The sequence below is a fragment of the Anser cygnoides genome, chromosome 7 (genome assembly GCF_040182565.1).
Source record: "Anser cygnoides isolate HZ-2024a breed goose chromosome 7, Taihu_goose_T2T_genome, whole genome shotgun sequence".
Taxonomy (NCBI): domain Eukaryota; kingdom Metazoa; phylum Chordata; class Aves; order Anseriformes; family Anatidae; genus Anser; species Anser cygnoides.
Genome location: NC_089879.1, coordinates 29,076,981 through 29,091,292, shown reverse-complemented (window position 1 = coordinate 29,091,292; position 14,312 = coordinate 29,076,981). Strand labels below are relative to the sequence as shown.

The 14,312-nt window shown below is 37.7% G+C and overlaps 1 protein-coding gene across 3 annotated transcripts in view; it reads left to right on the top strand.

The window, feature by feature from the left end:
* Positions 1-14,312, top strand: part of BICC1 (BicC family RNA binding protein 1) — a 102,144-nt gene that overhangs the window by 26,818 nt on the left and 61,014 nt on the right. For all 3 annotated transcript variants that reach the window (XM_048069364.2, XM_013174080.3, XM_013174073.3), the window contains one exon: positions 6,187-6,233. In XM_048069364.2, the coding sequence (XP_047925321.1) occupies positions 6,187-6,233 (47 nt within the window). The remainder of the gene's footprint in view (positions 1-6,186; positions 6,234-14,312) is intronic.

The following is a 14,312-nucleotide window of genomic DNA, read 5'->3' as shown; positions in this document are numbered from 1 at the left end:
AGTTAGACAGAAAAAGAGATGAACTAAGCTTAGTTTCTGAGCTGAAAGAAAGTGAGACTAGCTCTATCATTACAAGGAAAATGGAGAATTACTTTGTTTGGATTTCAATAAATTCAACTTTAGGTTAGACTTTTTTTCTTAACAATGTGTAGTCTATCTTTTTGTTCCTAAAGGCTTGTTTTGTGCTATTTGGCTTAACTCAGTGACCTATGGGGGTGGAATTCTTTATCTTGGCTTGATACAAGCAAGCTTTAAGAGTATGTGTGGGTTATAGTCTGACTTTGTGCACAGAAAAGCATATTTTTTTGTGTTGGTTTCTGGTTCAAGCCTAGCTGTTCAATGATTTTTATCTTATTTTTTTTACAACAACAGGCTTGGTAGCTTCTGAGGAAAAAACTCTGACTTGGCTTTTGTCTATTTCTGATGGTGAACTGTCTATTTCATTGAAACAAACAAAAAAAAAATCACTATGTGGTTAACACCTTTGTGACTTTCAGTAAAGATCAGATTCAATTGCCATGAGGAAAATCTCAAGGTCTTTCTGATTCAGTGGATAGAAAAGTTAAGATAATTTGCTACATATTTTCAGGAATATTCTAGTTATTTGAAATCCCATTAAGTTGATCTGTCTTGTTAAAATTCAAATATTATTTTGTTGTTAACTCTCCTTTTAAAGAGTTTTTTGATGTAAGGAGTAATTTTCTTCATAGCTGAAACCTTAAGAGACAAACATGCTATTAGATTCTTTAATAACTGTAGTCTCTCAATGAGGAGAGAGGAAGAAGTTTAGATGCTAATCAGTCTAAAGGCACATTCACAAATACATATTTCATTGTTTGCAATATCAATTTCAAGAGCTTAGGAAATGAGACACAAAGCTAATGTGTGAGATCAACAAAAAGTTGCAATAACAACTCCTTTAAACAAAAGTTGACTGAATCCTTGGGCCTTGGGTTTGGTTCCTATAAAATATGGTCTGCATTGTAATAATTCTTTTTGTAATTAAAATAACGTTCAAAGTAAAAGTTCAAATTCACTTTTCCATGTGAATTTAGAAGAAATTACAATTGGGCTTTTTTATGATTTGGTGATTAAGTAGACAAGCAGTGTAGTTCGTGGGTACCATAATAGTTAACACCTGTTTCAACTGTTTCATATTTGTATTGGATGGGACCTTGGCAATCCAATATATCTTGAAAAGTGAAAACCTGATATAAAATATTTCATGGTATGGAAGAAATTATAATAAACAGTGTGGCTTAAAATATAAAATGCTTATTATGCACATTTACTTTAGTCCTTTTTTGTATTTCTGAAACCAATGTTAGCATTTTGTGCAAAAATAATCCTTTTGTGAAGGTCAGTTAAATGATTATTTATTTAATACCAGAAAATAAATAGTATTCTAAGAATACAATATTTCCTGAGTAGTGGAGGTTGGCAAAGATGAATAAATTTCTCAGTCAGAAGTCAGCACACGGTGTTAATTGCCATTTCATTTAATGTGGCTTCGGTCAAATCCCCTTTTGGGACAGGGACCACGGACAGAAGGGCTGGTGTGCCTAGGCATGAGCTCTGGAAATCCTGTTTAAGTGCTGATGCTTTCCTATTTCTCAGTGGAGATGCGGCTAATCCTTTGTCATTGTACACCCTGCAGTTCAAGGAGTACTTCCCTTGACTTGGTAGTGCTTATGCTGTAAAGTGGGATGTTAGAAAGTTGAAGAACTGCTCTGTTCCTGCTTGGGTCATATTTGTGGTGCCTGGTCCCACTGTTTGAGGGAGTCCAAGGTTCTGGCGAAGCTGTAGGAGAGAGAACTTGGTCTGCTGCTCCTGCCTGAGGCTGTGGCTGCCCGAACACCTTTGGCTGGTGCGTAGCAGAGCTGCCAGCAAAGTGAGCCCCAAACTCCTTCCCTCAGCACCTTCCAGCCAAGTAAGACTGGGGAACAGTTCCAGTAAATGCTGCTGGTTCTTCGGGGTGGAAAGCTAGGTGTGGGCCCTGCTGTGGCTGTGCAGAAGGCTGTGCTGCCAGACCAAGGAGAGCAGCACAAGGTGGAAGTGGTCAGCAAAGGCTTTCCCTTCAATGGCTACAAGTGCTGTTATAAAATAAAACCTGTCTTTCACACTACTTCTTGGGTTTGTTGTTTAAACAGCAGCTCAGGATAGTGCGGGCTTTAGTGACCTGCATGTCTGGGAAAAGAGCTCTTGAAGTTTTTTTCATTTAGTTTTCTTTTTAATGATTATTTGAAGTGGAATTTAGCAAGTCATTTAATAACTGAATTGCTGTTGTTGACATAGGATTTCCTAGATCAGGATTAATGATCTTACCTTAAGAGCTAGGCAGGAGTGTTTCATCTTTGTTACTGGTATGGTGTTTTTGAAAACACTAATTTTGTTTACGAAGTCAGAAAATGCAAAACTTTTTTATATTAAAATCTGAAAGTTTATTTCAAATTCAGTGGTCAGATGGCTTACACTGTGCCTTCTGTGTGGCACTGCCAGTCCCTCTGCCTCCCCTGTTTGAAATTTCCAAATGCTGCTTTTTGAAGGGAAGTCAGTTTCATATTGATGATTCAATTAATATTAGTGGGATTACTAAAATAATCTGTCAGGGAACGAATGTCAGATATAAATTCTGAGAGCTCCTCAATATGATTTGTAAAAGATGAAATTTTTTTTGAAAGTCAGGGTTAATACTCTCAAGATTTGTTTAGAAAGAAGTTGAGCTTAGGATGCAGTGATCTAGCAGGCTTTCTTTCCTAAACACAAGTTAACACTTGCTTTTCTCTCAGTTTGTCTGATTGAGGTCAACCTCAGTGACTTACTAAATTACAGCTTATCCTAGTGAACACTGTAAGCTTCTGAACACCGTAGAAGTGTTACCATTTTCAATGACTGGTGCACAAATTTCATAAGCTCAGAAACATTCCAGCAAGTTATTTCCCTGCAGAAGATAGCGGGTTTGTGGTGCTTGAACAAAATCAGTTCAACCTTTTAATTATGAAAGAAATGAGTAACTTTTCCTTGTCTGGCAACTCTTGCTGTTCTCTGAAGCAGCTGATCTTTTTGCATCCTTTGCCTCCGTACTTTGCAGGTAAACATAGATTATTATGTATGCAATTACAGGTGGTATCCTCAAATGTATAAACTACTGATAAAATTTCTGATTTTAAGTGTAATTTCTCCTCCTCATAGAAATAAATAAGCAAATTATAAGAAGCTGAGTAACATAACAGTAACGCACTATCACTGGCTCAAAGAGTTACGAGGATGAGGGATTGTGAAAGGGGGAAATAACTGGAAAATAGCTAACAATGGAAAACAGAATATACTGCTTCATACAGGTTATCTTTTTACTTGTAGGTTTCTTATTTTTTTCTTTTCTGTTGAAAGATACCTTAAGTCTAGCTCAGTATTTTGGGCTAACATTCTGAGTTTTTTTATTCACTGCATAATGGAGATGGTAATGACTAGGCCACCTTAATATTCAACAACCATCTTGCACAAAAAAAAGGAGCGTAGGCATAACTCTTAAGAGACTAAATGCAGAGTGGGCATGGACAAAATACTGAAATATTGCTGTGCCTTTTCGATCATGGTAAGAACAACTTTAAGGTATAGCAATGTTAAACTTCAGGTCTGTTTCAAAAAATACGGTACAGCCTTCCCTGTCTTTTGGTAGACACCGTGAGATTTGACAAATATCTCACCTACTGAAAAGTTACAATGACAAACCATATCTTCATAATACAGTATAACAACTGAAAACACTGAACATTAACCTAAACTGTTTCTAAATGCCATTTGCTCTAACTCATTATTCTCTCTACAACTGTCTTTTTTTTCTGTGAGCCCTGTTTAGGCTGCTGTCACTCCCTGCTCTTCCTGGCTCTGTCCGTGCTTGTTGGAGTCAGTGGGTTGTGTCATACAGCTGCTGGTGGGGCCAAGCTGTAAATCAGGTCACCAGAATGATTCTGATTAAAAATAAACCTACAATGAAAAGCTTGGAATTTGCTTTGTCAGCATCCTGCTTAAATGCCCTGTAGAGCATCACTGCTATTATCTGAGCCAGCTCTTGTTTGTATTCAGTTTAGAAATCATGTATTTGCAGCTGGAACAAAATCTGTCTATTCTCAAAGCTACAACTTCAGCCTCCCATCTGTCATCTTCTCTTCTACAGCTTATCTTCCGTGTCCTCTGAATAAAAGCATGCTGGAGGGTGCCCTACGGTTTCTCAGTTTGTGGAGTTGTGGAGCCTGGAATTGCTCTGCCCCAAGGTGGCTGCTTGCTAGGCTTCGCTCAGTGTCTCTGTTTTGACCATCTTTGAGTTACAATTCAGAAGTTGATGTGATTTATCAGATAGGACTTTGTAGTCTATGGTTTCTCCATGGAACATAGGTGACGGTGGTGGTGTTCCCTGAGAAGCCTGTTACAACTGTAGTGGCGTTGTTTTCTCTTGGGCAGAAACAAGTCTCATGCCACTAGCTTGTATCTGCTCCGTTGCAGTTGTTCTTTGAATGCATTAGCTGAGTTAATGCTAATTGAGGAGCTTGAAATTGCTTGTGTAATTAGAAGAGTGGGAAGAACTAAGTAGTTGGAACAGAGTTTTGAAGGTTGGGTTATGGGGCAAACCAGAGACCTAATCTGTGCGTGAGAAATACAGAAATATCGCAATGACAAGGAGTTTCTTCAGCAATCCAGTACTACTTAAGAAACTCCCCTCTCCTTGGAGTTTCATCTGGAGGCATTCCTTTTTCTGGGAAAAGAGAATTATCCTCTCTATAATTAGCTCTGTGATTTGCTCTCTTCTAGAAGACCTACTGTGTTTTGACTTGGTTGCTGTGTCCTGAGTTGCAACACAGATAAGCTGCAACATATGCTAGATGCAAACAGTTGTACCGTTTTAAGTGCCACTGCGTGCATTGTCTAAGTGTACAGCTAGAAGTTTCAGTACACATGGGAGAGTGTCAATCCCTAATTCATGTCGTCTTCTGGAAACCACTAAGTTCTATGATTGCTTCTTATAAGCTTGCAAGCCCTGTTCTGAAATGATGCTGCTCTTTTTTTCTGCAGGCTTTTTGAAAAGTACTCTTAAGGCTGTATAGTTTGTTTACTGCCCACGTGTGCTTAGGCTAGTTATTTGCTCTTCCTGCTAATGCTCTTGCCCTTTTGATAAATATGAATGTCCCAGTGTGGCCCGTGGAGTACAGGGAGCGTTTCAGCGTGCTGGCACACACCCCTCTGACCATGCCCCTTTTTGACCCCCCAGACCTACCCCTCACATCGTACCATTTGACTCCACAAGAAGTGTGTTGGGTGTGAGGAGGAGGGTGGTGTTCTCCATTTTGTCTCTTTTCCTACAAATGGTACTGGTGTGAAGAGGTTCCTTTTCATTCCTCTGAAGAGCTTCTCTTCATGAAGTCAGTATTTTCACCTTTCAGCCTTTGATTTCCTAGGCTAAGCATATCCAGATGTTTTTCCTGCATGACGAGTTAATGTTTGCCTATTGCCAAGCTTTAGCAGCAGCAGCCACATTCACAGCCACTTCTAGCTTGAAGTCGTCTCTTTTGAACGCTGCTCTGGAGTGCTCAAAAGCGCATGTGTGCAGTGGTGCTGTTGCTAGTGTCTAGGGTTGCTTTTGGTTCTCAGCTGTAGCAGCTGAATGTAGCAGCTCAAACACTGGCTGGTAGAAAGTACATGTTGCAAAAATTCTCTGGATCAAGTTGAGATATTTCCCTTGGATTAAAAAATAAAACAGGACTATTATTAAATCAATTCAGGCTTAATACAATGCTTCTTGTTCTGGTTCTAACTCTTGATCAAGCAAATGCTGTGCCCTTCTGGCTTTCTTTTTATCATCTTATTAGTAGAATTACATGTTAATGTATGCAGTGTGAATAAATCACTAGACTTGGATGATCTTACATAGTCTGTAACTAACATATAGATCCATGTGTAGTAGCTCTATTATGCAAATGAAAACATCTGCTTGGACTTGATCCTTAGCAAGTGACTTGCAAAGAGTTGTTCCAAGTGTTAGTCAGTTGCTGATAAACACCTATTGCACGAGAAGATGAGGACCTAGAGTTATAACTTCACAGTAGCATTAACTCATTGATGATTTCTGTATACAGACTTACAAATTTTCTCCGAAGTATTTTGAAATCAGATCTTATTTTTGTTTTACAGCTGCTGCTGAGGGCAAAGGGAAAAGTGGGGAAGACTTTTTTCAGAAGGTAAGAAAGATATTTTAATTCAATAGCAACAGTTGACTAGATGAAAAATTACATTAATTGTTCATTCATGAGGTCAACTAATTAAACTTAACGTGCAGTTTCCACTGTATTGATCAAATACAGTTTTTAAGTCTTTATTAACCATTAGCTGTGCATGGACCATGATAAATATGTTCTTTGGTATGTTCTACTGCTATTCACAGAAGAGCTTAATTATTCTTTAATTGAAAGTTTTTCACTACGTGTTATGGAAGTATTTTGCCTAATAGCAGGGGGCTCATCTGAAAGATGTTGTGAGGTGGTCTTAAGGCTTTTATCTCTGGGGATAAACACTACATCCTGTTACTGAAGAACTGACGTGAGACTTATTGTGCTATCATTGAAAGCATAAATATTTGGTTGGGAAATGCAAAGTCCTTTTTAAGAAAGACATGCACAGTCCACACCGTGATTCAATAAAGCTTGTGGTTAGACAGAGGCATGGAAGGACTGGAAAAAATAGTCCTGCAGCAACTAAACTACAAAGAGAAGCATGACCAAGAGTAATGACTTTGAAATTGCTTTTCACAAAGCAGCATGTTTTTTTATGAATAGTGTGTAAAATATTATTTGAGTTAATGAAGATCTGCATACAGTATGCAAATAAAAATGAGCTGCTTTGTCTTTCTGTACCATAGAAAAGACAATGTAAATCTTCATGCTGTATCCTGAAAAGTCTTGAAACAACTTTTTGACTGGTTGTCTGTTAAACAAGTCGTTGTTCATATTTTTTTCAATGTTTTGTTCATACTTAAAGATGGTACTGCTAGAAGGTATCTTCTTAGATGTGAAAGAACAGTTTATCCTGTATGTGGTCATCAAATGCGTTGATCAAGGCTGGAGGGGAGGAACATGTATACAAGCAAAGTATCTGTTTTTAAAAACAATGGTATGGGAGTCTTCAGATGATGTTCTTGACTGACAAATGAATTACTCTTCTGAATGTGCTGCTTGTGCTTGACTTTCCAATATTCGCGAGCACGGAGGAGGAATTGTCAATAATTCTTCCTTAGGATTTTTATCAAAATGCATGGATTTTTTTTAACTTGCTGCAATGAAGCTGAGCCTTAGTAGCAGATACTTCATATTACACATCTATTTTACAGCACAGCATTTTCACACCCTTGTGTAAAATTGCTCATAATTCTTAAAGCTGTGAACAAGGTATTTCCTCTGTATGGGGTTAAAGGACTGACATATTTGATGTGCATTGGATACCTGATTATTTACTGTAGATATAATGTACCTTACAATTACACAGCTGTTAGTATAGCAAAAAATACTGGTTTGAATTTAATAGGAAAATGTGCTGTGTGAATAAGAGTACACTACTTATCAATATTGATAATGCATCGTCTATTTTGGCATTAATGTATTGTCATATGCCTGTGTAATTATATAGGCACAATGTGGATATGGCAACAAGCTAAAGCTGCTTCATTTTGACTAGCATTCTTCTTAGTGACTCATCAACTCTGTAGTTCAATTTAGATTAGTGAATCTTTTGTGTACATACACATGATATTACAGCTAATAAAAACAGATGGAAGCTATCTGCTTTGTAAGTTTTCTCTTTTGTTCAAAAAAAAAACTTTGGTTGCTCATAGCTTACTCACAGTCTGTCTGTGCAATTTCCTTTAATTAGGGATATGCTTTTTTTCCCCCTCTTATGTGAAATGAATAAGGCAGAATCTCTGGAGGTTAAATGAAGACTTTTCATGTGTTTCAGGTTGTAGTGAGGAAGAAACTCATTTGGGGCACTGAAAACATATTGCAAACTAGGGTAGCAAGGTACCTTCCAGAAAATTAATATGAATTCAAAGGTGTAGTAAAAACTACTTCAAAAATGCATTCAGAATAATCCGTTCTTCAGGGCTGCATTGTTGGACCAAAGTTGAGTGGTGAAGTGAGGTGCATCACTCTTAAGTGACATCAAGAATTGAGGGTGTAATTGGCATAAATGCTGCCATGTATAACATCTTCAGACAAATTGTACCCTCAATGTGTTGAACTACAGTGGGTTGGAAGGGATGAGCCAGGTGAGAGAAGTTTCCATATGAATGCTGAAATGACAGAAGCAATGGAACAAAGACTCAGTGATTCTGTATGTCAAGACACAGATGAAGAGGGAGGAGAGAGGAGGCCAGTACTGGAGGGAAGCAAGACAATGCCGATAGCTTCATGTGGTGGCTGGACAACAGGAGACGGTGCTTGGTTCCATATAAGCTAGACTTCAGGAGGAGCAGAATTTACTCAGTGATCTCTAAGCTGAGCTTTAAAGTCAGGACTTAACTAGGGTCATTAAGCTACACATAAGATGCTTTTTAATGAATCTATCATGTTTTTAAAGGATTAGGTTAACACAAATTTTGTGATGCTGTCTTCTACTTAGCAGAGGCAGGGTGGAGGGTGAGCACCTAACACAATCTGATGTGGATTTTTCAAAACCACTGGGAGCTGCTAACAAGGGATGCATAAATAACATGATGGTTTTCTCTGCCTAGCTCTCTGATCTTCAGTTCAGTGGCAGGTAATCTTAAATAAACATGGATTGGTTGGCTGTTGTATTATATACAGTTTAGGTAAAAGATCCTCGTGGACCATGCTCTATATATTATTGTCCTAATTTATTCTGTGAGTAATGCATAATAAAATTCTTTTGATCCAAAGCCCATTTACAGTTGATGGTGGAATTTTTCCGTTGAGTTCCATAACATCTGGTTCATGCCTCATAGGCAAGCAGGGTCCCTCCCAGACCAAGACAGGACATTGTTTCAGGGAACATTGTAATTTATGTAGCACTATAGATATGCGTGGCACTTCATATAAAATGTAAGAAGGTGGTGGGTCTCTGCCCTGAGGAGTTTATAATCCAAACCAGATGAGTGTTGGCCGTATGGACAGAGGGGAATTTATTGCATCATTTCTGCTTGCCTTTGGTTCTGGCCTTCTCAAGTCTTGCCTTTTTTTTTTAATATTTGGAATCTTAATGTTAAATGATAACCATTCACTCTAAAATTTGTCAAGGAAACAGTGTATGAGGAGCCTTAATCATGAGACTGTCAACAGTATGGTGGGAGATGGGTGAATGTTGTGGTTTAGTAGAAGCTGGGTGTAGTTCTTAGGCTAATGTAAGACTGCATGTGCAGAAGGAGCAGCTCTGGAAATGCCCATGTGGGGTTCTGTCCAAATGCTTGACTCTAGGTCGGATGTAAGCTCCTCATTTCAGCATGGTTCAGTGTGTTATGCGCATTAGTCATGGGCTCTTAAAGTATTTCTGAGGGGGCTCTTCAGTTCTTCCTTTCCTGGCTTTCAATTGTTTGCAGAGTTTGGTTTTGTGGAAAGCACAACATGCTACCAGACAACTGTAACTTGTGGCTTTTATTGTCTCTGAATGTTTGAGATGTGGATTTCTTTTTAATCAAAAAGAAATAGTGTTTGTAGGAATTAATATTCATTTACACAGTTGAAGATATATAGGTGTTTTGTTTTTTAAGGTAACACTGGATTTAGGCAAAATGTTTTATAAATGCTTATGCTTCTTTCTTGACTACAGTGCCTGTTACTCACTGAAGGGAATGTAATCATGCTTGGAAATGTTGGAAGCATGAAGCCGCAAATATGCAAATATTACATGTGTATGAAAATCTCACCTGGTAATAAGTTAGGTGTGTAAAGGAAGACTAGGGTTTCCATTTCTCATTTTCTTTATTTCATTAAATGAGTAGGCTCTTCAAACATACTGTGTATTTTTAGAAGAAATATTTGGCGAAGCCATCTTTTAAAGCTAGTTACTTTTTCAGTATAAAGATTGGAAAAACAGTAGTATTAAGAGTTTTTTTTTTAAAAAAAGTTATTATATATGAGAACATATCTAATTCCATTTTGTATCACTTTTCGGTTAAATTCCTTTCCCATATGCATAAGTTATTAATGACCGTACATTACCTTTTGTTTAGGAGGCTCTGGTAGCAAAGGCAATAAGGAAGCAGCCTCAAACCCTGTTTATTTATCTAACAGTAATAGAGCTCGTTTTGCAACATCCTGTATTTTCATTTGTATGCAACTTAAAAAAAAAATAAAAAATAAAAAAAATTTTTGAGGATCATATTAGGCAAACCTTTTAACTTTTGCAAAATGCTTGAGTGAATATATTGACCAAGTTCTCATGTACATGAACACTTCAAGTATGTTCTGATACAAGTAAATAACTAAAAATGATATCTTTCTGTTGCTGCTGTAGGTCAGGCTGGAATTTGGTCAATCTTCCTTCTTAATCTTTGAATATGGAATGTGTAGGTAAAGCTGTAAATGCGGATGGCTTAGGGCACTTTCAGGCATAACAAATATTAATCATTGACCTGAGACTAAGATGTCCCAGGCTGATTATAATCTGTGTTCAGCAGGAACTTTTTGAAGGGCTTTCCATGTGTCTCCATCCATGACTTCTCTGAAACTGTGTATTTGTAATTATTGCTTCCCTAAGGCTATATTCTCATTTCTGACGGCAATAATGCAGCTGTTGGTTTCTTCCAGTGCTATTTATTTTTGCTAGTGAGACATAATAAATTCATGCTTATCTATACATTATCATGGGTTTTTATCCCCATTTTAACTGCAGCAGCAGTTGGGAACTGTAGAAACTGATACCACACTTTCCCTTTTTCTGGGTAGAAATCAATCCATATCCGTATGAGTTAGCATTAAAATATACGCTTGATGTGGAGTTTGGCTCATAGCATGTGACAAGGATATATTAAGGCAATACATTTCCAGAATTTGTTTCAAACACCTGGCTGTGCTATTCTGTGGTGGGACTGCTGGCATGAGCTTCTAATTTATGTTTAGCTCCTCTGTTTTGCTTCCTGGAAAGAGGAAGTGACTACTCTGAGATGTTGGTATGGATGAGAGAGTTGAAAGAAAGTCAGTAGTAGTCAACACTTGCAAGAAATCTTGAGATTAAGAGTTTTGTCTCCCTTTTGGTAAAGCCCCACCCGGTGGAAAGGAGGAGGCTTATTTAGGTTGGATCAGTTGGTCTAAAAAGGTAAATTGAGAATGTTTATTTTACCATTTTGCTTAGTTCAGGCAGAGCTAAGTGGTGGGAAGTCTTCATTCATGTGGAAAACTGTTCATCACATCTGTAGTGTAGCAATCATTCTGTTAAGGGAATGGAGTAAGTACAAGGACTTAAATAAATCATGAGCTTTAGCTGCTTCTTCGTTGCTTCTGATATAAGGGGGGCAATCTTGAGAGTTAGCCTGTAACACGAAAATGCTGTCTGATGGGCCTAACTCTTGAAGTGCTCACTGCATGTGAAAGCCTTAAAACAGTGACTGTCCCTGCCGAGCTTGTAGGGGATAGTTTCCTTAGTCAGAAACAAGGGATCAAAATGCCCATTAGTATGGAGTGAGTGACTGTTTCACTGTGTGGAACTCAGTCTGAGGTCCAAGTGAAACACGGCTTTAGTTGATGAAGTCCCATTTTATGCAACCACACTGCTATACTTCATCTTTTGTGCAAGATTTCTAAAGCAACAGAGAAGGAACAGTTGGTCACTGCAATCTCTGAGATGCTTGATCCTTTTCACTCTGAAAGAGAAGTCCTGTCTTACAATACAGACGAAGGATTTTTGGTCCTCAAATGGTTGTATTCCTTCTGAAATAGTGAGAAAAGAGGAGGTGAGTGAGTGATACCCATGAATAACCTGCAGTGGTTTCCTGATTCTTGTGGGAAGGGGGCTGCCTGTTCTGCTGCTTTGAAGGGAGGAGAGGTGGCTACCTATCTATTGCTCTTCCAGGAACATGCTGTGGGGCTTCAATGTTAAATAATTTTCTCAGATAAATTTCTCCTTTTTTGTCCTGTTACTTGTTTGGAACTCTTTAACGCTGTACACAGAGATGCACTGATTTCTAGCTTCTTTTTTGCATGTTTAGATAATCCTTTTACACTTTGTACTATATTTTCAGCCATTTATTTAAAATAAAACCATTACTTGCCACCTTGAACTTATATTTCCATTCAGGGTAAACAAAACAATGAAGTCAATTCAAGAAAAGGCTTAAATGTTTCTCTATAGGTAAGGGCATCTGATCAAGAGTTTTCTTCTCACTAGAAATAGCTATGAATATGTACCAAAGATGGTGAGTTTCTTTAGACTTAATTTGTTCTGAGATATAGTCCTTTAAAACATCCTGCTTGCTTGCTAGTGGAAGTCTCAAAGTCTGTACATGCAGACCACAAAATTATCAGTCATGAGAGGTTGAAGGAAAACACATAAGTGTTTTGCTTAGTTTGACATGAAGCTGTAGATGTATGTGATTTGGAAATAGACATGGTTTTTGTTGCATTTGTACCTGAATCTGGATTAGTTGGAAAACTATGAAACATTTTGACTTTTTTGGATAAATTACTTTCGCATTTATTGAAGCTAATTTTAAATTTAAATCCTTCTAACAAAAAACACATATGTGAAGATCAAATTCCTGCAATGCTGAAATAAATAACTTGTAATGGAATCATGAAGTTGTTGGTTTTTGCCAATATTGAACCTTATCCATTCCATATACAGTCTCCCAGATGACTATGTATATATATTTAACCCTTTTCAAATACAGGTAGAGTTACAGGAGAAGGACTAGCAAAGTAGTTGCACAGAGACTTTAAATGTTTTGGGTTTCTGACAGTTGTAAAATAAAATCAGAAAATCAGATACGTTTACCCCACCCTACAAGAGCTGCATGCATTCATCTCCTTGTACATGGGAAGGCTTTTTTCATACTGTTACTTACTACACAGAAATTTAGACAACTAGGGATCAGTTCTTGTCTTCCCTATGCATGATTTTGTTGCGTGTTTTTAAATAGTTAAGTAAACTACTAATCTAGGACAACTTATATTAAGTACAAATTTGTTTCTTATGTTTTATAGCTTTAATGCTCACTGTGCAGCCACTCTGAATAGCAGATGATTTTTTCTCTGCTACAGAAGAGCACAGACTGAACTCTAAATTCTGTTTTAGCCTAAAAGTTATTGGTGCCTTGGTGCCATCTAGTAGTGCTTGTGTTCAGAAATACTCCTTTGCTTTTACCTGCAAAGAAGTAACGTGAATGCTATGGAGTCAGACACACAGTACAGTGGTGGTGGGTGTTTTTTTGTGTGTGCAGTAGTTCTAATGTATGCAGGAAATTCTGATCTTGAATTTCATATGTAGACCTTAGGAGGGGAGATGGGGGCACAGCTTGGGCTAAGAATTCATTGCTGTACTCAAAATGTGGGCCAGCCCTTCAGAAGAGCTATATATTTGCACCATGTCTTACATCTCCCATATTTCCTCACCAAACACAGGTGCTCTACCATTGGTGCGCTCTACCTTTGATGTGTTCTGGCTTTGGCATCTTAAATACTTACTATGGCCTGACCAATTTTAGAGGCTGAATTGCCAGTTCCTGGGTTAACAACACAATTGCTTTTGTCTTATTTTTTCCTTCTCATCCTTGTCCTCCCCCAACAAATAAACAAAACCAACAAGCCATTAAATATAATATTCCTTCTGGTTCCAGCTACACCCATTGCTCTGTTCTTGCTGCCAAAACTCTTGTTCAGGGATTAGTCATCCTCTCAAATACTGCTGTTTCACTGTATCTTCATTAAAAGAACAAGTATCAGCCCTTGTAGTATTTTGCTTGTCTGCTGTGACTCTTCAGCTCAGATCTTCTCCTGCTTATAAACAAATACATACTTATATATATTTATTTCAATGGAAGCTATAATCCATGTTTATGGTTTACGCTGGACTGAGCCAGTGTAAGATTGACAGTACTATGTGTCACTTTGATTCTGGTTAACCAATTTTACTAAGTATTTGAGGTAATTTTAGGTATAAAGGAGAACTAACAGGCATGAAATTAGTATGATCTTTATCTTCTGGTAAGATAAATGTAATCAGACTGCTCCAGTATCTTTCATAGTATTTTCAGTTAACTACTGAATTAATTTTGATCTTGAAGAATATTTTGTATAACACTTGGAAAAATAAGTGTT